Genomic DNA, 23,554 nt, shown 5'->3' on the forward strand with positions numbered 1-23,554 from the left:
GCATCAGCTCACCTGAAGGGAAAACATTACAGTGGAAAGAAATTAATTTTTTCATCTGTAGATATCCGACGCCATCCAATTTTGTACAACGTTTGTCCAGTCACGCTTGGCGAATCAATGTCTTAATTGCTTTTCAAAAAAAATTCCTAACCTCACAGATCTATTAACAACGTACGACTTACGTAATGCATGCATGCGTTTTTCCTTTCACAACTTGCAAGTGATAGACGCCAACTTTCGAAAACATTAGGTCGACATTGAGTTTTTTTATACTAATAATAAGTCCTGTTCAGGCACCAAAACAAAATCAGTTGTCTAACTTTGGATGACATACTTCTCAAAGATGATGAAGCCTTTTCAAGCTGCGCATGGTGCTCTATAAATTTGAAAACCTCTCTCCATTATGCTATCACAAGCCCAAAGTACTCGCTTCTTAGAGGTGCTTTTCGGACCACACTCTCTTTTTTTTTCTTTTGCTTTCTTCTTGTGATCAGCCAAAATGGAGCATTCCCCTGGCGTCCTTGTTTGGTTTAGCTTACTGCTGGGCCTTGGAATGCTAATCCATGGCGCTCACGCCCAAGACTTCGTTGCTGCTCACAAAGTGGCTCGCGCCCAAGTAGGTGTTGGTCCTATGGTATGAGATCTTACCGTTGCGACCTATGCCAACCAGAGGGTCGGTGACTGCAGGCTGAAATGCTTGGGCGGGCCGTATGGGGAGAACCTCTACGCTACGTGAGTACACTATAGAAGATGCCGTGAACTTGTGGGTAGCCGAAAAGAGGCACTACAACTACACCACCAACACCTGTGCGACAGCCACTACACACAGGTGGTGTGCCGCAAGTCGTTGCGGCTGGGCTGCGCCAAGGTCAAATGCAACAACGGTGCCATCTTCATCACCTGCAACTACGACCCTCCTGGTAACTTTGTGGGGCAGCGTCCCTACTAGGTATATAGTGCGTGCCAAATTAACATTTGGCTTGGCCTTTAATTTATTTTGCGTTGTAATAATCAGAGCAGCAGCTCGTCTACGTCGAATAAAATGTAAGACTGGATGCATACGGATACAGTTGTGTAAATAAATAAATGTATTTGATATATTAGAGGCCATGAATCTACCCTCCCCGATGTTCAATGCAGATGCATGAAATTCCCAAAAAAAGACGAATAGAAAAGGATGCCATGAAACTTTTTTGTCGCAAGAGGGTTAGCAGCGGCGACCGATTGTGCCACTATTGTGTATGTTACGCCGGCATGCTGCTGTTGCTTCAGTGATCAAAAAGAGAAAGGTGGAAGGCGGATAGGAGGGTAACATGTCATGATTGTTCATGTAGGATGAACAAAAAAATATCATATTAATTTGCCTTCGTATTCTCATTGCGAAAATCTACTAGATATAGGACTCAACTCGTCCGTATGAATCTCAACATTCCTGTTGGTTTTAACAGGAGTAATAAGGTCAAAAGCCTTTAAGGTCCCAAGATATGATTGTTGTCAAACCTAAATGGCAAAAAAGAGAACCTTGATTTTAAAAATTGGAAGTTTTTGATCTGAGCTCTTGAATTTAAACTCTAAATCCGCAATCTAGCTCTGTAGTCTTTAATGTTTCCTATCTGGATCTCAAATCTGATATCCAAAATAATTCTTCCCAATTCAAAACCAGGTCGAAGCCTCTGATCTAATAAAAAATCCAAATTCACAGTTAGAATTCAGACCACAATCCTGATTAAGCATCAAATCCATCTTGAACTAGATCAATTTTAGTCGTCCTTGTTAGGTTTGCCCATGGTTTTTCATATTTTTTAAAAGCAAGCCCTAGGAGTGCCGCCCCCACTCCTATTTTCTTGGAATTAATTCAAAAAGTCAATCTCATCTCAAATTTTCAGCTAAATCTGCACCGTAAATCTGTCTAACACATCGTTCAAAGGAAAATCAATTGGCTCAACTGACTAAAATCTGGCCAAAACACTTATGAAAAAGGGTTTGGGGGCAGGGTGGTTTTCCAACCTTTTTATTCCTCCTCTTTTGTGTATGGTTCCAATGTTTTTTCTAAGGTACTCCAAGAGGTCTGGACGTGGTAACAAATGAAGGAGGAGGTTTGGACCTGCTCTAGAAAGACTAAACGAAGGAAGAAGAAGAGAAGAAAAAGAAATAAAAAGGCACGTCGCTTTTTCATTATATTCATGTATTTAAGTTTTATTTTATCATTTTCTTTCATCAGACTTAAATTTTAGTATGATCAGTTGACTGATTCACATTATTAACGTGGTCACATTTGGAGAGTTTCATTACAATCTAGTTTAATATATACACACGTATATATTAGCGTGGAAGGAGGGGTGGAGCCAAGATTTTTTTCGTGGGTGGGTTAAATGGGGGATGAGTTTTGTGGGTTGGATTTGGGTAGGGTTAAACTTAACTCACACTAAAAAAAATACATGAAAGCAAAAAAAAAAAATTAATTAATTTTTACACTATATATATATTTTTTTCATTTGGTTGGGGTGGGCATAGGCGCGCCCCCTGCGTGGAAGGGATAACAAAAATTAATGGCATGGTTGACTATATATAGTCAACCATGCCTTCACTTTTTGCTGCCCCTTCCATGTTTATATATATATAATTGAAGATTTGCATGGTGGTCTATAAATTTGGCAACCTCTCCACATTATTGTATCACAAGCTCCACATAAGGAAGTAGTGGCTTCCTAGAGCCGTTCTTTTGTGACCTCTGCATCATCTCTTTTCTTTTGCTTTTTTCTTGTGATCAGCCAAAATGGCTGGCGCCCTTGTTTGGCTCTGCTTACTGCTGGGCCTTGGAATATGACAACTCACAATGGCCAGCGGCCCCGGAGAGAAGAAGTCGGTGGTGGCTGCTTAAACCGAATTCTATAATTTTATTTCATTTTATTTTATCTTTAACCATTACGTTTGAACACGACTTTCAAAAAGGAGGCTCACGGTCACAGATTTTTGAGCTTTCAAGATTTTCTCCAAGAATCGGCGGCGATGACTCTCTGCCGTCTGTCTTAAGCCGGCCGGTTTGGCATTGGGGTTTTAATTTGCTCACGACCTGATGAAAAGGACGCGAGCCTCGGCTTTTCTCATCAGCTTTTGCGTTTGCATAAATTCAAACCACTGATCAGGAGATACACTGGTTACAAAAACTTGTATCTGATACGAGAAGCGTTCTTTGAAAAGGACAAGAATCATGAAACCCAACTTTGTGAAAATCAGTCCCCGAACTGGATCCATATGTGTCCTTGGTAAGCAGATTTTATATGAGTCAGATCTGCAACTAAACCAACTCTATGGTTTTCCCAATTAACTCATACGTGCTTTACATTTGCAGAAAAGCGCCACTATTTTCATTCCTTCTTCCGCATGATAGGAATCGCTTACTCACGTCACTGTTTGATTTAATTTGGCCTGTAGCTAGAAATATAATTGTAGCATGCATGTACAACTCTTGGAACCTCCGGAGATTATATATGGGCTCAAATTAAAGATGATGCATGTCCAATGGAATTTGATGGGGATCAAGCTCATTAACTCACCACGCATAGCCGGCGCATGCAGATCAGACTAACATGAAAGAAAAATCACACAATCTTTTATCATGAAGTAATCACGCAAACGGTACTAGAAAACTACTACGGACATGAAGTTGGCCTGTAACATGAGCAGGACACAGGGGGCAGGTCAATGTCCACCCTTACGATTTATTCCGTAAAGACAAACCCATACATGCATGCATGGCCCAGATTTTAATATAAAGAAGATGAAACTTAACAAGAAACAGATGGCGATGATAAATTGTCATGAGCAATGGAGCTGCACACGAAACAGTGCCGTTATAATTCATGAAATCTCTTATATTTTTTTGTACGTGAAACTCAGAGAAGCATGTGGAGGCTTTGGTGATTGAGAATCCAAGTATTTATAATACGAGATCATCATCAAACTCGACAAACTTCGGCCTAAAGTTCACAATTTATATCGCCAACTTTCAAACGATTCTGGTTTGATGCCTGAATAGGATTTCATAATATAGGATTAGTGAATTAATCTTTTTCAAACTTGATGTCTAGAGTCTCATATAATTACTTGCAAATTGCCAAAAAAAAGAAAAGAAAACAGAAGAAGACGCAAGCATCAACTGTTAAGATATCAATGTATCTTCAAGGTTAATTAAAATATCGGAAGGAGCAGTTGCGAAATTGATTTGCGAATTGTGATTGCAAAGAAGTTGTAAGAAATTAGATAGTATTGGATCCCAGATCAAAAAGTAAATGATGAAAACGTTGACGGCAAGTCAACAATGAACCTCATCTTATGAATTTAATTTATTCCTATAATTGCACAGAAGTTGTAAGAAATTAGATTGTATTGGATCCCGGATGAAAAAGTAAATGATGGAAAACGTTGACCGGAAGTGAACTATGAACTTGATCGCATAGTTTTAATTTATTTCAAAAGCCAGTAGTTTATATTTCCATGTTAATGAATAAACCGGCAGTAGTTCTCATTTACATGTAAATGAGAGCATTTCTATAAAGGCCGCCTGCCTGGGTGCAGGAGGGAAAACTGTAAGATTGAGACATCACTTACTCTAGGGTCGAGCCTTTCTTCCCCAGCGGGGACGAGTTGCAGGGGGAGGAGGCTTACCAGGGTAGACGAACCGTTTCAGCTTTGTTCGGCTCGTTAAGTTGGCGAAAAGTTTTTTCGTTTGTTGCAACTTGAACAGCTCCTACTACAGTAATGTGTTGTGCTGCTTCTTCTGTTGCAATATTCTATGACCACAACCATTCTTCTAAGTTAAGCATACATATATGTCATCAAGAACGTACCGCCAAGTTTAGAAGATTGGGAGTGACTCAATGAAGGAAAAGAAAACCAGGTCTCAATTAGTTACATTAATTCAATACAAATCAATTGACTCTTTAACCAACTTATATATTTTGACGCAGTCAGTCACTAAGAAGGCAAAAGTGGAAGGCGTGGTTCTCTCTCTCTCTCTCTCTCTCTCTCTCTCTATATATATATATATATATATATATATATATATACACACACACACGGTACCAACCATTGGATGTACCAATGGCAGCCTGTGATATCTTTCTTTTTACCCTCTTGCATGTAGCCAGGCTGCCACTTGCAGAAACGCTCAATAACATGTCGCTGACAAGGACGAAATTTAAGACCCTTTTACGAACGAGTATGAACTGCCATTTATAAAATCGGAAGCAGAAATTATTGCGGCCTTTTCTAGAAGTGTTTCTTTGTGCGTGTCGTTAAGTGCGTCCACGGTTTAGAGTGTTGAAGTAGAAATGTAAGGCTTTTTAATGAAAAGGATTGCAAGGTAGTGGTTTAGGAAGAAAACTAAAGGAATGATATGCATGCATCTTCCTGCTGACAGGTTCAAGAAATCAAAGGGCATTGCCATTTGAGAAAGGGAAATTGAAAGAAATAAAAATCATCTGGTTCACAGTCTACTGGCCAACATTTTCCATCAATAAGTTTTTCAGCAAGGACTCGATTGATACAATCTAATATCCCACAATTTCTGTGCAATTGCGTTTCAGATTGTCAATTTCTTAATTCTGTTTTCAAATTGTAATAAGCTTGCAGATGTATTAAGTTTTAACAACTTAATCATTTGCACTTGCATCCTTCTTTATATAACTTGCATGTACAATAACAGCCATTAGATATCAAATTTATTTCTGCTGTCCTAGAAAGCCTCTTATCATATTATGCTGTCTGTCCAATCCACCAAAAGAAAAAAAAAATGAAATGATTGATCCAGGTCTTTTTTACATGCTATAATCATATCCCTGCAGGTATCATGCCCATTTAAAGAAAAATTTGCTCCAATGAAAGCAATTCGTTTTTCTGTAACCAAAGACCACCATTTTTCAGATTATAATAAGTATTGGGGACAATAATGTTTAAGAAAATGAGGATGAAAGTTCACACTTTACAAACTTCGAGCCGGGGCCCCTCTTTGGTAGCTGTTAGCAGAAGCGATAGCTCAAATCAGGCACTTTTCATATGGGAACCTTGCCTGTAAAAAAATACTATCAAATATTACCAAAATCATGGTAAAATATTACATATCAAATGAGGGAGCGAATAAGAAAGTCTTTTTCTATGATAGATCGCGGGGAGCTAGGCTCCTCACCATTAGTTTTGGGACAGTGACTCGACCGGGTCTGGTGGTGCTGATCCGGATAAGTGAAGCAAGGATTACCCAGATCCAACCACTGGTAAGAAGGTCTCCTCCCTTGAAGGCCAACCAGCCATCGTTTTATTTAGATGGAGGACGCCAATTAGATGGAGGCCTTGTCTCCATCAAACGCGGCGCCCTGTCCCCCCCGTCAACCTTCAAGGTCGTTCGGTAACAGACGGCCGTGACAGAAATCGTCGATGACGTTCTTTTGTTCCTCGGCACCAAGCGACCCGGTCGGGACAATGCACACTCGTTACCTTCATTCACGTCCCCTTTTTTATTCTGATGAGTCGGTTTTCATTAGTCAGTCAAGCAGAACAATCCATGTGTAGCAAACAGCATTCTGAAAATCATTTTCGGACCAAAATCATAGCGGGTGTCTGGACAACTTCATTTGATGATTTTTAATGAATTTTGAAAACTTGGTTTACTTTTGTGTTTGGGTTATACACCCAAAACTTGGGCTTTTATAAATAACCTGAGGAGAACAAGTTTTTTCAAAACCTAGTTTTCCTCAAACTATGTTTTGATGGTATCAAAACACTCAAGCAGCTTGGTTTAGAATTTATATCGTTAGTTTAAGGGAAAACTAAAAAAAAAAAAAAGCTGAGAAATAAGAGCTACAGAAATGAAAAGAATATATACAAAATAAATAAAATTTAACGTATGCCCACGTAGTCACGGAAAGACTACAAGAAGATGAAGATACCATAAGTTCAATATCGGAGGGCCGGCTATGAATTTCTTGAGTCTGCCTATTCTTCCTAACAACTACCCGAGCGAGGGTTTCCTTCCCCAGCTACATGTTCTTCATTTTCCCATAGTCAAAGCCATGTCCGCATCTTATCAATGACAAAGGTCATGTCATGCCTTCTACGCAATATTCGAGTCTTCTAAAACATACATATCTTCAACAACGTGCTACCTAAGTTCAGAAAAAAATATTATGAGTGACGCAAAGAGGGACGAAAACCCCAGGTCTGTCTAGCCACTATCCTACATATTCACCACAAGGCACAAGCTCCCAAATTAATCACTTTATTGGAGCGTAAGGTCTTGCAAAACAACGCACTTGACCGAGCAATGATCGATAATCTTCGTTTGAAAGTTGAAACCGAACATGGGATCAACTTTTTTATAACTATCCATCAAGAAATGGTAGGTCCACAAAAGCAGATCCAATCGTTTACCGTTATATTAAAGTTGATAGCACTAAGTTAGGTATTTTCAACATATATATTAAGGGTTTTCCAAGAACTGACGCCCGAACGGTGCTCATCGAACGATGAAAATTTCGACGTAATGGAAACCCTGAAAGCCGCGGCCTCCACGCAGAAATCTAAGGCTTAATTAGGGTTCAATATTATAGACATCATTTAAGTAAGAAACATATGATAGCACTTTAGTTTCCTACTCCTTTCAACCTTTTTGGAGAGGGTGTGACTGACTTGAAGCCCGCCGTGCCGGCCAAACTGGGCAGTCATCGTTCCGTTCGCGCAGACCAAGAGCTACAGTTAATCGCTGTTTGCGGGAATCTTTAGGATGGATGGAAACGGTGACGGTCCCGGACAGTTGCCGGAGACTTTGGCGCCGAGTAGTCGGCGGTTTCTTCCTGGCAAAGTGGTGGCAACGTTGGAAACAAATTACGCGAATGAAATATGATAGACCAAAACATCATTCTTTTTTTTGCTGGGTTCAGAATCGACCCATTCGGTAGGCAATTCTCAAGGGTGCTGGATTCCAGCTTTCTTAAACTGTTTTTAGTATAAACGATTTTGTATTTTTAATTGTTTTTATTTATTTTCTTATATTAATTGTTTCAAAATAACTACTATTTTTTGTTGATTGACAACCAGAAAATCGACTGCGTATGAAATCCCGAACGCTCTTTTATTTTTTTGAGTGAGCCAGAGGCTAATCTCATCACTGTGAAGGCCAAAACCTCCTTCCTTTTCCTTCAATCTCCTAAGGGTTCAAACTGTGCAATATTAACGTATTAATGTCTTCTATTTTGAAGCTGATGCAATATATATATATATATATATATATATATATATATATTGCCCGAAATTACAAATTAATAGGGACAAAGTTACAAACTGATTGGAAAGCGGCCGTTCACAAACTACAAATTCATATTGCCCGGAATGATACATTTGAAGAAACTTTTTAATCTCTCAATATTAATAGGTTGATTGTTTTGCTCATGTATCTTTGAAAAGAGAAAAAGATATCATTACTTGAGTCATTCCAGTAACAAAAAAATGTATCATGTTTGAATCTAATTGGACTTTACGGTGGTAAGAAAAAAAAAGGGATTTTAATTGTAAGATATCTAAGGAGAATGGGGGGCGAAGGTGCCTTTTATGATGGAGTAGCGGTTTATGCCAAACCGTCCATTGTTTAAATCTCTGATCATCTTCAATTCATTGGTTGCACAGCTACCAGGTTGAAGATTGGAGACCCATGAAGGGAAAAACAATGTAGAGAGCCAGTAACAACGTTTAGTCGCTTATGATCCTGTGGTTAAATTAGCAATAGAAGGTTTGGCATGAACCTCTGAATTGAAGAAAATGTTGTTCTCATTTACGAATAACCTCACGTCTCTGCGTGTTCATAAAAGGATACATTTTTGTTAGTGCATGGCAAAAGTACTAGGATACCTGACTTCTAACGTGATAATATTTTCATCGCATCCATGAATTTAAGATCAAATCCTCCTTTCCCTTGTACGCTTAGGCAAGACATTTTAGCAATGTAAATTAGGAATGCGTCTCTCCTGTATCTCTCTCTGTCTAACCTGAGATCTTCATATTTTGATGAGCATCTTTCTACCTCAGCCTGCCAATCAGGGGTGGAGGGAAGGGGGGGCCCCGCCTAGGCCATTGCCCCATCCTGACAAATGAAAAAAAAATATTTTACATTAAAAAAAATATAATTTTTTAAGTGCGCAATATATTTTTTAGAGTTGAATTCAATTTGGCCCTACCCAAATCCAAAGGTTGGACTGTCGGCCCGCCCCTAAGGAAAATCCTGGCTCCGCCCCTATGACGAGATATAAAGAGCCCATTTCCAAGTTCAGATTGGGTTCCCTATCTAGCACGAGTAAAGAGAGAGAGTGTGTCCCATTCTAATTTCAGATTGAGTTTGAATACCAGTAGAAGGACATTTTAGAAGAAGAATGACAATGGTCAAGTCTGAACATGGATCTACCTTGGTTGGTTGAACTCCTTTACCAGCCAAACAATCTCTTTTAACTCCTCATCGTTTTATAACTCCGAGGAGGACTTGCCAATTCATGATGTAAGTAGAAGTTTGAGCTTTACAGAAGCTACCAAAGAAATAATCAAATGTGTATAGTTGCTTTTGAATGCAAAGAGCTTGTATAACATGACAACTTCACATAACTTCCAATTAAGTAGAGCAATGTATGTTATCAAGCTCCAACGATATCAAACTTAGAAGTTTGTCCCACCACAGATCGGCAAAAATATCATTGGGTATAAATTAAACTATGGACAAAAAAAAAGAAAAGCATGCAAGAAATATATATTATTAAAAGATGTTCTCATCATTGGCCTAACTTTGAACGGCGCCAATGAAAAGGAAGCGATGCAAAAAAATTGGCCGATTTTTTAATATCGTCAAATTGGCCTCGTGTTTCGAACCGAAAATAGACCATTCAAATTGAATCAACTAGTTCGTTATTGTCCCTCTTTTATTTTGAGATTTTACAGCTATAAAGCTGATTTTCTCTGAATCGCCAGCCAGAAAATTGATCAATGTGAATTGGATTTTTTGTAGATTTTTTTTTTCATTTTTTAAAAATATTCTTCTGTTTTTGAAATTTTAATTTAAAATAATACCTTAAAAAGACCAATCAAATTCATGTTTCCCATTTTTGGCTTTGATTTTTTTCCATTTCATTCCCAAAAGTCCTTTTATGGATCGACATCGTCATCTCTATATAGACACCTTCTATCAGCAGCCCTTTTCACCAAAGAAATTAACTAGCGGCCAAGTCCAATTGGAGGGAACCATCAACGAAAGAAGCCATGAAATCCCAGACGTTTCTGTTGGTCCTCATAGCCATCCTCATCTTCTCTTTCGGTAAGCCTATTTAACTCGCTGCTTTTGCCATCATCATCCTCCTTCTCGTCTTCAACATGAAACCTACCATCATCATCATCACGACTTTTAGCTGCTGGATTGTTTTTAAATATTGCTTGGTTGGGCGCAGGTACGCAGGAAGCATTTTCCAGAGTGGTGGCCGAGGGTAAGCTGCCATGCAGCAAGGTGCTGGACGATAAAAACTGCGTGCCGCTGCAATGCAAACTAGAGTGTGCAACTCAATACGAGGGGAATGGTGTATGTACAGTGCGCATCGATCGGCCTCCTATGTGTGTCTGTTCTTACCCTTGTTGAAATGACACCTTTATAGAAGGCGAAGGATCAAATGGCGCTCCTCATGAATGAAAAAAATCCTTCCCCTTTCTGTTGTCAACCAAACAAGAACTTTAACTTCTTATTGCCATCTTAGGTTCTTCTAGTTGAGTTCAATGTAAGAAGTTTAACTACAAGCTTATGTAACAGTACATCAGATGTATCCAATGTCTCATGCTGCTCTGTATTTGAAGTTAAAGATGCTATCTAGATGGTTAATTTTATGATGGATCAGTCCTTGGGTTGATATAGTCCGGCGTGCATATAACTACAGTCATTTTGAATCATTATAAGTAAAAGCCTATCAAAACCTCCATGTAAACTAATTAATGTGGTTGTGGACATATATTCTTGGTTTATAGAAATTGTTCATCTGGTTTTGGAATTTTGAGAAGGAAATCGAAATAGGATTTCTAAAGTTTATGTCACGGTTCTTTTTAAATGCATTTGAGTTCCACAAGACCAATCTCGAGCTCCAAAGTAGGGAGGTCAGCAGATCTGATTCAAATAAGGTATACCCTTAACCATATTTGTTTGTTCAGATTTTCACATATTAGAATTTGACCAAAGAAAAGTCGTATCTGAATCTGAATCAAAAATCTGATTTTAAGATCTGTATTTGATCCAAATCTGATTTTTACATTTATATCTGAATCCAAATCCGAATTTTGAACCGAATTTGGCCGATTTTCAAGATGGAAGGGCATTAGATATATGATTTTGTTTAGAAGTAAATCTGATTCAAATCCACATTCAAATCCATCAGCTATTTATATATATCTAAATCCAAATCTGATTGGATGTCATTTCTTAAATCTGAATATGATCCAATTTCTTAAACGGATATTATTATTTTTTACTTATCCGAACTTTTTTTGGGTTCGGTTCAATCAAGATGTTCGATCCAAATCAAACATATTGGCATACCACGTCCAAAGTACACATTCTTACACCAACCAAGTCAGAGGTCAATTGCAACACATTAATAAGCCGTGTAACTTGTATCGAGTTTGAGATGAAAGAAGTTACAACCTTATGATATTGAGATAGAAAAGAGAGACACCTGGTCGTCTCATTATGATAAACTCGTTCGCGGATTGAAATGATCAAATTAGCACCATATAGACATGTCATGATATGGGCGCTTGTCGCTTACCAAGGCACACGCATGTGAATCGACTTTTCATTAAAAATATAGATTACATACTTAGTCTTTAGATTTGGTACTCTACTACTGCTAAGGCTAAACTTCCGTAAGCAGGCTTGCAAATAATATTTGTGACAAGCAACAAGGCTTCTCCAGTTCGAGCAACTGCATCTGCACTCAAGCCAATACTTTACACAATTAAAGTGACAATTCGGAAAATTTGGAACACTAATTCGGAAAAAATTTGACAGGAAGCACACAATCGACTCAACTCTATCAGCATGCAGTCGGCAAGTCCTAGAAACTAAAATCACAAAACTGCATGCGCAAAACCAATTGATTCGATATTTCAATTTGAATAGACAATCCTTGATATTTTAACAACTCTTCATCCTTTATTTCGTTTTCCATCCAGTTGTGTTTGATAACCTCGGCTCTCAAATCTGAGACTGCATAAAAAGGAACGAAATTGAGGATCTCAGTAGCATGGACCATCTCCAAAATGACCCTGCCATGACTGCTAAGTAGCAGTTTCCTTCCTAATATCAAACCATCTTTCCAAAGGATGTCTGCACAGAATTTTCCTTACTCATTTTCCATGAAGACCACTTCAATGATCCAGGTTGATAAGTCTTTACTAAGCCAGTAAGGTTTAAAAATTCCAGTTCGCAGCCACAACTTTATTACTCTTTCAGCATGATAAGACCAATTTTGCTTTCAAATCACTTCCACACAAGCAAGCCATACCTCCCTTTCCACGTCTCCAGCTTTTCTGCATGAACTTTTGATGTTTGGCCTGATCTCTAAGACACCATACTTCCAAATTACAATGCTGAAAACCAGGCTCCAGCATTTTTTCATCTCTTTGCTAGGTAGTTTTCTATTAAACCACCAAACCAACTCTGCACATATGTCTCTGACGGGACTCCGATCAATACCAAACCACCCTGTCCAGATGTTTGCAGCAAAAGAACAAGTAAAAAGAACATGGTCATGTATTTCCACTTGTTTTCTACACAGGAAACAGATCGAGGCTAAGTTCAGATCAAATCCTTGCGCCCTCACTTCTGTAGGTAGCCTCCCAAAGCTTCCAATATAGACTACCCAACAACCCCTTGGAAACGAACCAGACAACCATATTTTCCTCCTCCAATTGATAACAGTACTCTTAGATCGAATCCTTTCCCATATTTGAGTCCTTGTCATGATTGGACTGTTGCTATTTTTTTTCATAATGTCCTTTCATGAAGGGAACCATTTGCTTTTCAATTTTACATGTCCAAGTTCTTTTAAGATTGAGAGACTTTTTTCTACAGGTTCTTGCCCAAACATTATCCTCTTGTCAGGAACTTGCACCCCAAAAAAGCCAGATTGGCCACATTCTGTTCCTGTAATTTGCAGAATCCAACATCTCCCTCTAAATGTGGTCTAGCCAACATCTTCCAAGCAACTAGTGTGCTTTCCGATCAGCCTCTTTATCGTCTCCATCTTTTTAATCATAGTTGCTGGGCACTTTAGGACCACCGTCCAGTAGATTGGTAGAGCCTGAAGAACAATCTTGATCAAACAGATTTTTCCTCCAAAAGGACAGTAATCTGCTTTTCCATAAACACACTTGCTCTGCACTTTGAGAAGGTGGGGTCGGCATAGGTTAATCAAACACATCATTTTGATTCCAGAAATCTGGAATCAAAATTCCGTCGACCGTAGTTTCGAAATCGGTTGTTAATATCATAAGGTAGTTTGGCTTTTTAAAAGGCCGAACTCAAATTCATTTTTGAATGGAAAACAAGTCTGACTAGTATTGGATCCACATTTTGATCATAAAAGATTTAACAATTCAGATTTATGGAATTAGATGCTCGCTCACATTCACATATATATGAAAATACCTCATTGGTTGGGGAAAAAATGTTATAAACCAAAAATAAGAAGCCAATTTCATCCGAATCTAGTTATACACAGGCGGACCATTCTAAGAATGCTGGTGAAATTTCCTGCACAGCGTCCGGTAGCCGGTTCTAATAGACTACTCTTTCAAAAAGGAACATGAAGATCAAATGACTTCAAAATTATCCCAAAAAAGCAAGGGAAAAATAAATATTTTCTTTCCTGTGACACTCTGTGGCAATCTATCTATATATGTATATCCTAGATTTCAATGATTTACTCACTCATCAATGCAAGATTTTTTTTCCAGATACCATTTATGGCTCTCTCTCTCTCTCTCTCTCTATAAAATCATCTTCAATCAGCAGGCCTTTCCCATCAAAAAGTCCAAGTAGAGGGAACATTCATTAGCTAAAGAAGCCATGAAATCCCATATGTATACGCTTCTATTGATCCTTATAGCCATCTTCTTCTTGTCATCCTGTAAGCTCACCGCTTTTGCCATCACAATCTTCATCCTAGCCTTCGTCGTCGTTGTCATCAACAAGAAACCTATCATCGTGATCAGTATGACTGCACCTTCTGGATTATCGGTCATGCACACCCAAATTTGAAAAACGACCTTTATGTTATAATTTCTTATCAGCAGGCCAGATGTTTTTTAATGATAAATTTTCAAAAGCAGTAGTGGAAGGTCCCCGCTGACAGAAGTCCTCCCAATTTATGGTGTCAGGAGGACTGTTCTCCAATTTTTTTTCCCTTCCTGCAACACTCGTCTTCTATTCTCCTGTCTCCCTCTGCTGCTTTTCTTGAAAATCTATTTCATTTGATGCAATTCAATTGTTCTGAGACCAAATGTAACTCCTTTATCTGTTTCCTTAGTTGCTTTGGTTTTTGTTGCTATTGCAGACGTGTCTGTTCAATGTTAAACATTCATTGGACGGATGTAAGCAGAAGGTAAAGAAGCTGCTGCAAGAAATAAATGGTGGGTGATATTCTTCAAGTTCTTCATGACAATGAATGTTAACTTTGAACAGACCTATTTCTTGCATCAGCTTCTTTACCTTCTGCTGATATCCATGCTGATATCCATGACAGTGAAGATTAACTTTGAACAGACACATCTGCAAGAGCAACAAAGAAAGCAACTCAAAAATCAGATAAAGGATCTAGATTTAGGCTCGGAACAACTAAATGGAATCAAATGAAATAGATTTTCAAGAAAAGCAACAGAGAGAGACAGGATAATAGAGGATGAATATTATGGACGCAGAAGAAAGAAGAAACAGGAGAAGGGGCTCCCCGGAGTAGCCCCTGACATGTTTGATAGCACGGGGAAACACTGTAGACTGGTTGAATCACGATTTCTTATTTTCCGAGCATTAAGCATTTTTTGTAATTTTTTCAAATCCATTATTTTTCATTAAATATTAAAAAAAGGGACGTGCATATTTTTTTTTCGAAATAATATGTTCTCCTCTAACTCTCTTCCATCTGGGTTCCGAAGCTGCCTGCAGAAAAAAAAACAAGCAGATACTTGTTCTGAAAACAAGAGCATCTTGGCAAACTTAATTTGAAACGACAGTGTAGGATAGAAATCCTTCACTTCACTTTTCCGTTTGAGTCTTCAAATTTTAAAATCCAATCCAAGAATGTAGCATGGGTCCTTTCTCAGAGACTCATTGGACGTATCATACGCGTCAAAGGGGACATTTTCGCACTCTGGTCTATATTTGATGTTGACGATGCAATCTAGATGGTTCATTTTATGAGGGATCACTCCTTGAGTTGATATAGTCCGGCGCCCAAGTAATTAAAGTCATTAAATGTATATCTGAATCCGAATCTCAATCTGAATTAGAATTTTGAACTGAATTTGGTTGTTTCTCAAAATGTAAGGGCATTAGATAAAGGATATTGTTTAAAAATAAATCTAATTTGAATCTGATCGGATACTTTTAGAACAGTTCAACCACATATCTGATCCAAATCAGATGTTTTGACATCCTTACCAAAAGTGTCACATTCTTACACCAAGTGGAGGGCCAACTGCTACAAAATAATAAGCCGTGCAACTTGTACCAAGTTTGAGATTAAGCAGATATATAGACACACACATATACCTACAGAGCAATTCAACCACATTTCAACAATGCTGAAAAAAAGCAACCTCAAAATCGGATGTTTAGATTTTCAACCAAAAAGTAGAATGATTTTGTTCGTGTTTTAAGTTTCAAGGCACGGGAGAATCAACGTCTTAAGTCAGGGACAGGGATGGTGCAGATAGTTTTGAAAAACATCTCCGCAGTCCAATTTAAGATCCATCAGATTTACTTACAGAAAAGCCAAACAACATCAGCTGATAGGAAGGGGAATCCGATCATCGCTGGCCACATTAATTATCTGAGCGCCTAGAAATATACGACCTTTATGGGCATGGGTATGAAGGTCACAATCATTGGGGACAAAATATACCACCTTTATCATATCATTAGTGGCTACTTGAGGTTGGATTAAGCCAAAAAGTTCCGACAGGATGAACTCGGGAACTGAAGGTAGCGGTGCTTTTTGCAAATCATTGACCAAGCAAACGAAAAAGACTAATTTAATCACAATTATGAATGAAGGCCCCGTTTAGATGTTCTATCAATGCTGTCATAAGATCTGGACATACGTTCATGTTGTATCTTTGTGGGTTTCTGCTTTTTTTCGCAGACCCTCCACCATTGATACTGGATAGCTTTATTTTGCTGCAAATTTCTTGCTCTACAGATTTTGTTTCTACCATTTCTACCTGATGCCCGGCACTTAAGAAATGTCGGCTAAAGTCATATATAGTCAATATGTAACTTTTAATTACATCAGATAGCAAGGCAGTGGTTACAGCAAAATATCTGCTGCCCATTGGGAGGTGATGAGGACTAGAGGTGGCAATCATGCGTTCTACACCAATACATAGTGACTTATCGACCATGGGAAGCTTTGAATTATTGTGATCATTCAAGTGATCTGATTTCACTGCTTCAGCTCCAAAAGAAACCAAAATCTCCTTCCTCACCACCTTGCATTCAATGTGGACAACCTCACCATTTATGTAACTTTGTTTGGTTGGCATGCTTTTCACAAACAGGGAAACAGGTTCTGATGAGAGGAAATAATCGTAGCCATTTTCAATGATTGCTTCGTGGTGCCCTCTTGAATAACACACAAAAGTAGCAATCCCATTCACCGCCAACCTCCATGCAGCCAAAAGAAATCTTATCCTTGTCTATCTGTTAAAATAAAGTTCAACAAGATTTGAGTGCTAAACATTGAAACTAACCAAATTTATCATCTGAACATGGCAAAAGCTGAATACTGTTCCTCAAGCTTGAGTATTGCACACAACCTTTTAACCAATTCGTTTGTCCATTTCAAATCCTTTTAGAAGCGTCACTATGCAGCTTCAGCTTTTGAACACTGATCTTAGAGATGAGAATGGTGCTGAATGCCAAGACAGGTAAACCCCTTTGTCAGCAAGAATTTGCAAAGACTGCACTAATATCACCTTCACTGTTGTTTGCACATCCAGAAGAGAATCGGGGGAAATAAACAATTAGGTGATTTCAAAGGTTACATGATAACACCATTCCAAAACTTTGAGGGATGCAAGATGGATTCGGTTTCTCAAGCGGAAGTCTTAATTAGGAAAACAGTACGTTGCATCAATTCCCATGCAGTATGAAGAAACAACATGAAACAGCGAGATCTGGTTTAGGACGTAACATGCAGTATAAAGGCAAGCGGGAGTCTTGCCTTTGCATGTTGTAATTGTTTACTTTTTTTCATTTTTGCAGCGAGATCTGGTTTCACGTTATTTAACATCCGATGTTTATGATATTCTTCCAATCATACACAACAATGAAGTAAACTTTGTTCGAACTTGAAAAACATACTTGATACGGATACCGCCGAGAAGATGTAGTCCGAATTGTGTGAACTTGATCAACTTCCATTGGTCTAATAGGTTCAGATTTCTTGTATCCTTGTTCTACAGTCTGCTTATCAAAACACCGCAGTGATTTTTTGTTTAACAAAGCTAATGATGATAATTAATCAGATAACCTTAATTAAAGTTTGGTATCAATGGGAAATATTACAAAGTCCATTCATTTCTCTCTCTCTCTCTCTCTCTATATATATATATATATATATAAAGATAGAAAAATTAGAACTAGCCCATTGGTATATAAAGCTGGATGACAAAATTTAAAAAAAATTGTTATTAAAAACATCTTGCAATAGAAGCACTACTAATGGTTTATTATGGCAAGCGACAGTGTACGATGTTTTTAGTAGCGGCTTATGTCACATTTAGCCGTGCTTTTACATATTTAGCCGTCGGAAAACATTCTATGGCCGGTACATTTCCATGTTTCTGTATAAGATCAGATGGTGGAAATCAAATTAGAAGAGTAGAAACATAATTGTATTTTTAAGAAACTGAAATACCCTTTAAAGAAAACAGGTGGTATGGATTAAGGAAACTCATTTTTTTCTTCCTTCGGAAGGCATTTTACTCTCTTAAAAGTACAATTAAGTTTCTAAAACTCAATATTCATGATCTTATTTAAATTAATGGTCTAAATAATTCTCATAAAGTATAACATATATAAATGCTTTGCTACACAAAGCACCCAACCGAGCAGTCGCTCAATTCATGCATCGACATTTTATCGGCAACAGCCTTCCCATTCTCTCTGATTAGTCGCCTACCCAGTTGACAAGGGGCATTTTTTATTTTTATATTAAAATTTGTGATTTTTTTATTAAAAATTATGGCTTCTCCTCCCTCTTTTTCTCACTCTTTTTGTATATATTAGGACCGCTAAAAAATTGTAAATTGACCATATAATTATATTTTATAACTCCAGTTGCAATCAAATTTCAATAAATTTTACTCTTAACAAATTTATATCTTTTTCATTTATTTATATAGTTAAACTTATAAAAAAATTAACTTTGGGCACTAGAAAAATACATTAACTAGAGTTAGCTGAACTATTTGTTAGTTTGAGGTCGATCGCGTCTCGCATCATTGTCATATCGTGTCAATGTGATTTGGAGAGGGACTTCTACTCCCAAGCAAAGCAAAGTCTATTGATTCCGTGGAGGGACAGTTCCTTCGATTGGCAATAAGAAACCAAAAACCTCGAGGGGCTTCAGTTGGCCCGAAGATATTACCGGAAGGTGTATTGGTGTCCGACAAGGGGGTGAGAAAGAGATGAAGGGTGAGATGGAGCGTTGCTAATCGTTCTCAGATATTCATTTGAAACCGTTCTACCTCCTTCTCCTGCTCATCGATTAGTCTTTCTGCAACTCAGACATGGTAAGCTTTCATTTTACACGATTTTATACGTTTTTCGCTGGAGTTTTTTCATCATCTGGTTCTCTTGATTTCTTTTCTTGTGTTTTTTTCTTTCTGGTCCGCATTGTTTTTTTTTTTTCGTTATTTAAGCAATTGGGGTTTCTTTTCTTTTTCTTTTTTTCTGGTGGGTTGGTTATGGGCGAGCGATTGGTCATCGGGAAAGTGTTCATTTGAGTGCGTAGCGGAGCGGTCTGAAGTGTTAGGACTCTAATCCTGAGGAAGAAGTTGTAACTCTAGTTATTACTGTGATGCTGGTTTGTCTGCGATATCTATGCTCATTTTTCCTCTATTATTTGCCCTAAATCCCACCTGTTAGTCGTGATTCCCCTGACTCGGGGTGCGACGTTCTGCTGCATAGCTTTCTTTTAATCTCCTAAAATCAGGAGCCTGTTTTGCTGCTGCCCTTCAGGATAACTCCTGCTATACTCCTTGCCTGTAGGACGTAAGGTGTGCTTTTTCCCTTTTTTTCTGGATGTAAGAAGTGGTATGAATTTCCTGAGTGGTGGATGTCAAGTTTCGATCATCTCGAGAATGCTCCACTGAAAAGTGATGCTCAGATTCCATTTAAGTGTTATTGATGCCCTTTCTGCAGCTGCATGGGATCAAAAGAACTGAGGAGTACCAATTTGGTTTTTATCCAGTTTCTTCGGAAGCTGAAAGCTATTTTAGGGCTCATTAATATAAGCATATGGCCATGTACATCTAGCTGACTTGAAAATAGGTCAGTAGCCGATGGAGCACTGGGAAAACAGCCAGGACTAGGTTCTGTATGGTGCTCCTGAAAACGACATTATCTCTCCTTATCAAGGATGAGTCATACTTTTATAGTGATAACTAACTGCAAAAGATTGCCTACATTGTGGCTTAAGCTTTGATTATTGCACTCAAGGAAACTCTGATGACATGGAAAGTAACTGGTATGAAGTTTGAACAATTGTCTTACATGTGCTGCCCTGATTCATGATTCTGCCGATGAGTGACTTAACTATTTGAGATGCTTATGGACTGATTATTCTGTCACGCCCGTGTTTTTTAAGATCTACTGGTTTATGCACGAGGCAGATACTTGAGCATGAGATTAAGATAACATGCTTCAGGGGATTAGAAAGATGGTAATCATGAAAAATAGGCATGCTTGGAGTATGCAATCTTTATTCCATATATAGCATCCAAACTCCAATTATACGTTTCGGCTGACTGTTCTCAAGAGCAACACAGACCACCTGGTCCTTTGAACTACTTCAGTGCTGAATGTGCTATTGGTTTATCTTTATTATGTATTTTTTTTTGTTTTTGGTAAACCAGCCAACAATTTGAGCTGCCACCTTCAGACTGTGAAGTAGTTAAATGATTGGATCTTGAGAGTTTCATAGATGCACAGATTTTATGAGAGGAAAACATTGCTCTTGAGAAGTGCATTAATGATCATTCTGTTGAATCAACACAGTAGGGAGATTTAATATGACCACCGAAGCTCTGAGGCATGACATGGAAAAATCTCATTGTACTCAAGTTGAACTTTGATTGTGTTAGACCAACTGTAATAGATGGTTGACCATTGTTCATTTCACGTGATTGATTAGCATTGGAAACAGATGGTCTAACATCGAAGATAATTGATGAAAAAAGTTCCTAATTTGGGTTTGTTGAAGCTTTTGCTTATAATCAGGTTGACCGGAAATTTATTTACTTCCCCCCTCTCTCTCTTGCTCTTTCTCTCCCTATATATATGTGTGTGTGTGTATATATATATAATCAGATTAATTGAACTAAGTAACCTTTCACATGGAATTATGCAAATACTTATTTTTTTCCTCATCTCATTGAATTGGAACAGTTATATGGTTGGTTGATAGCTTGTATTTGTAAATGTTGGATTGGAAATATGAGCTAGAGAATATAATAGCTATACGCCTATACCTTTGTCTTATTTTTGTGAAAGCCAATATTTTATTGTTGTAAAGCCATTTGATTTCTTTCATTTAATGACAGGGCAAATAATTTTTTGCATTTGCAAGTCCCAGCCCATAGGTGCTTACATCATATTTGCTATTTTAAGGCTTTTGCTGGGGAAGATCAATGTTAATTATGGTGATCCTAAAACTTGTCTTTCTTGCTTGCTCTTGGATCTCATTGCAGGCCAATCGGCACACCATAATACTTATGCAGACATCTCAGAGCAGAGCGACCCGAACGTTCATGGATTATGCTTCCATAAATCAAGCTATGGATGGTACTTTACATATTTCTAATCCATACTTGTTGCTTTTAAGTAACGGCTTATAATTCGTACCTTTTTTTTTTTTGTTGAAAACATGAGAGAGAACATAAGAATCCATTTGCTAAGCACTATACTCAAAGCTTGTAAGTTTGCTGGTGTGTATTACTGGTTGTTCATGTTTGTGTATTTCATCTTATTACAGTAATCATGTGCTATGAGAAACAGCAATAGTTCTCATAAATGATACTTTGCCAGTGTTGTGCCTGTAGATGTTCTTTGGGAGTATATCTGTTTCTGAAAGTATCACTTGTGTTTGTTATGTGGCCTATTAGTAGACAGAAGGATCTGCTCTGGTGTATCCTGATACTTGATGTTCACGAACATGTCTCCTTTACATGTATCCCCTATCTACACATGATAATAACTAGTTTCCTATGGGAACTGTTGTCTTCATCTATTTTTTCCATTGATCCTGTGCCAGTGTGATGGTGGTATGACTAGGTGATTCCATATCAAGCTCCAAAAAAGTATCAAGCTCCATTTTTTTGTTGCTCGGGATATACTGATGTTCTTTTCTGAGTGACTTGCCTCCTGCTATCACATTCTGCTTGTATGCATACATGCATATGTGTCAGGTTAGTTTTGGATCCAAGCTTTTTCCCTCTCACAGTTGTAAGATATTCAGGACCCTTTTGATGGGATAACAGAGTATCACAACTAGGGACTAGAGAGTTACCAGAGGCATCTGTTCAGCATTTCATATGATACACCTGTTTAAGGATATAGTATAAAGCTTTTTCCTTAGAAGTATGGTTTAGATGTTCACAAGGCTCCATTTTTGAGAAGCAGTGAAACAGTGTTGTCATTCTCGTATTGGCCATATTGGCATATTTGCCCATCCTTGAAAGGATGTTGAACTGATTAGTTTTGAAAAGAAAGTTTGTTTTCTGTTCTTAAATGAATTTAAATTACTTATAGAAGTACTTTTTATATGAAAAAATTAGGAAATAGGCTGATATAGCCAATGCATATCGGCCAATGTGCCATACTGACTTATATGATGTTATTGGCAACACTGCTCGAACACATTTTGGTTTCTCCTAATTTCCTAAATTATTTATCTGGAGTACTTAATTGCCATTCTAACCTCGGCTGAGTCTCTTGGTAACACTAAATTTCCCTTTCTTCTTAAGTGCCAGCAAAGAGCCATGTCAAGATTCTCCAATTTGACACCAACAGCAGGTCTAACTATTTAGAAGTCACTGAAATTTCACAAGGATTGTTGAATTCCATATGCACAGCCACATCCGTGTGGCATAGTCAAAGATACTTGAGTTAAATGTTCAAGGACATCTCGTTATGGTAGCAGATCCACCGAGCCACCATGCTACTGAAAGTCATTAGCTTCTCTATCATTAGCCAGCATGAGATCAGCATAGTCACAATAACTATTCTACCCGTTTGCACACACTTCCACTCTTGTCCATTTTTCCATCGCAGCATATTTTTTTTCTTTGGCTTTTGGTACTGTAACGATCTTTAAAATCGTTGTTTGATGAACCTTCAGGTATTTGTGAACTTTATGAAAGGAAGCTGAAGGAGTTAAACCCTACCATCCATAACCTTACATATGATATTGCAGATTTGTACAATTTCATTGATGGCCTTGCAGACCTAAGCGCTTTGGTGTATGTATCTCCATTCTCTCTCACGAACGTTCTTGTTGTCTGAATTTCTCAGTCGATTGCTTTCTCATGAGCATGGCTTGATTTCAGGTATGACCATAATATTCAAGCTTACCTACCAAATGACCGACAGTGGATAAAGCAGCGTGTGCTTCAGCATCTGAGGAGAATGGCTACTCGTTGATTCAGAGTACCTCTGCGATAAACTATAGTTGTTGCATAAGGAGTTTTGTTAGTGTTTGGTTTTTATTGGTGAAATATAAAATATGAGATTGTTGTCAAAATATTCATATATTTATCTGAAGAGAATGTACCCTTAGTGGCTTAGAGTTTGTCATTAGCATCAGTGCAGTGGAGAGTTTTTTCTTTTTTTTCTTGATTATTTCTGCATTGACAGATGCTTGTGCACTTAGCACTGGAACATGGATGTGAGGAAAGAAGTTATGCTAATATGTGAAAGAATGCTCCAATATTTATGCATGTATCCTGCACATCTAGACATCTGAATCTTGCAGTCCAGGTCTGG

General features: G+C 38.0%; 1 protein-coding gene across 1 annotated transcript; it reads left to right on the plus strand.

The window, feature by feature from the left end:
- The first annotated feature begins 18,867 nt into the window (after nucleotides 1–18,867).
- Nucleotides 18,868–23,512, plus strand: LOC116249675 (enhancer of rudimentary homolog). The gene is made up of 4 exons (XM_031622868.2): nucleotides 18,868–19,083; nucleotides 21,262–21,355; nucleotides 22,911–23,031; nucleotides 23,119–23,512. The coding sequence occupies exons 1-4, from the start codon at nucleotides 19,081–19,083 to the stop codon at nucleotides 23,210–23,212; spliced, it is 312 nt and encodes a 103-aa protein (XP_031478728.1). The 5' UTR covers nucleotides 18,868–19,080; the 3' UTR covers nucleotides 23,213–23,512.
- The last annotated feature ends 42 nt before the right edge of the window (nucleotides 23,513–23,554 follow it).

Source organism: Nymphaea colorata, chromosome 3 (assembly GCF_008831285.2).
Source record: "Nymphaea colorata isolate Beijing-Zhang1983 chromosome 3, ASM883128v2, whole genome shotgun sequence".
NCBI lineage: Eukaryota > Viridiplantae > Streptophyta > Magnoliopsida > Nymphaeales > Nymphaeaceae > Nymphaea > Nymphaea colorata.

What these genes read in the sequence shown, in the direction of transcription:
- LOC116249675 (XM_031622868.2), top strand. An exon ending in CATAAATCAAGCTATGGATG is followed by an intron (nt 21,356 to 22,910) that starts GTACTTTACATA and finishes ATGAACCTTCAG; the next exon opens with GTATTTGTGAACTTTATGAA. An exon ending in GCAGACCTAAGCGCTTTGGT is followed by an intron (nt 23,032 to 23,118) that starts GTATGTATCTCC and finishes GCTTGATTTCAG; the next exon opens with GTATGACCATAATATTCAAG.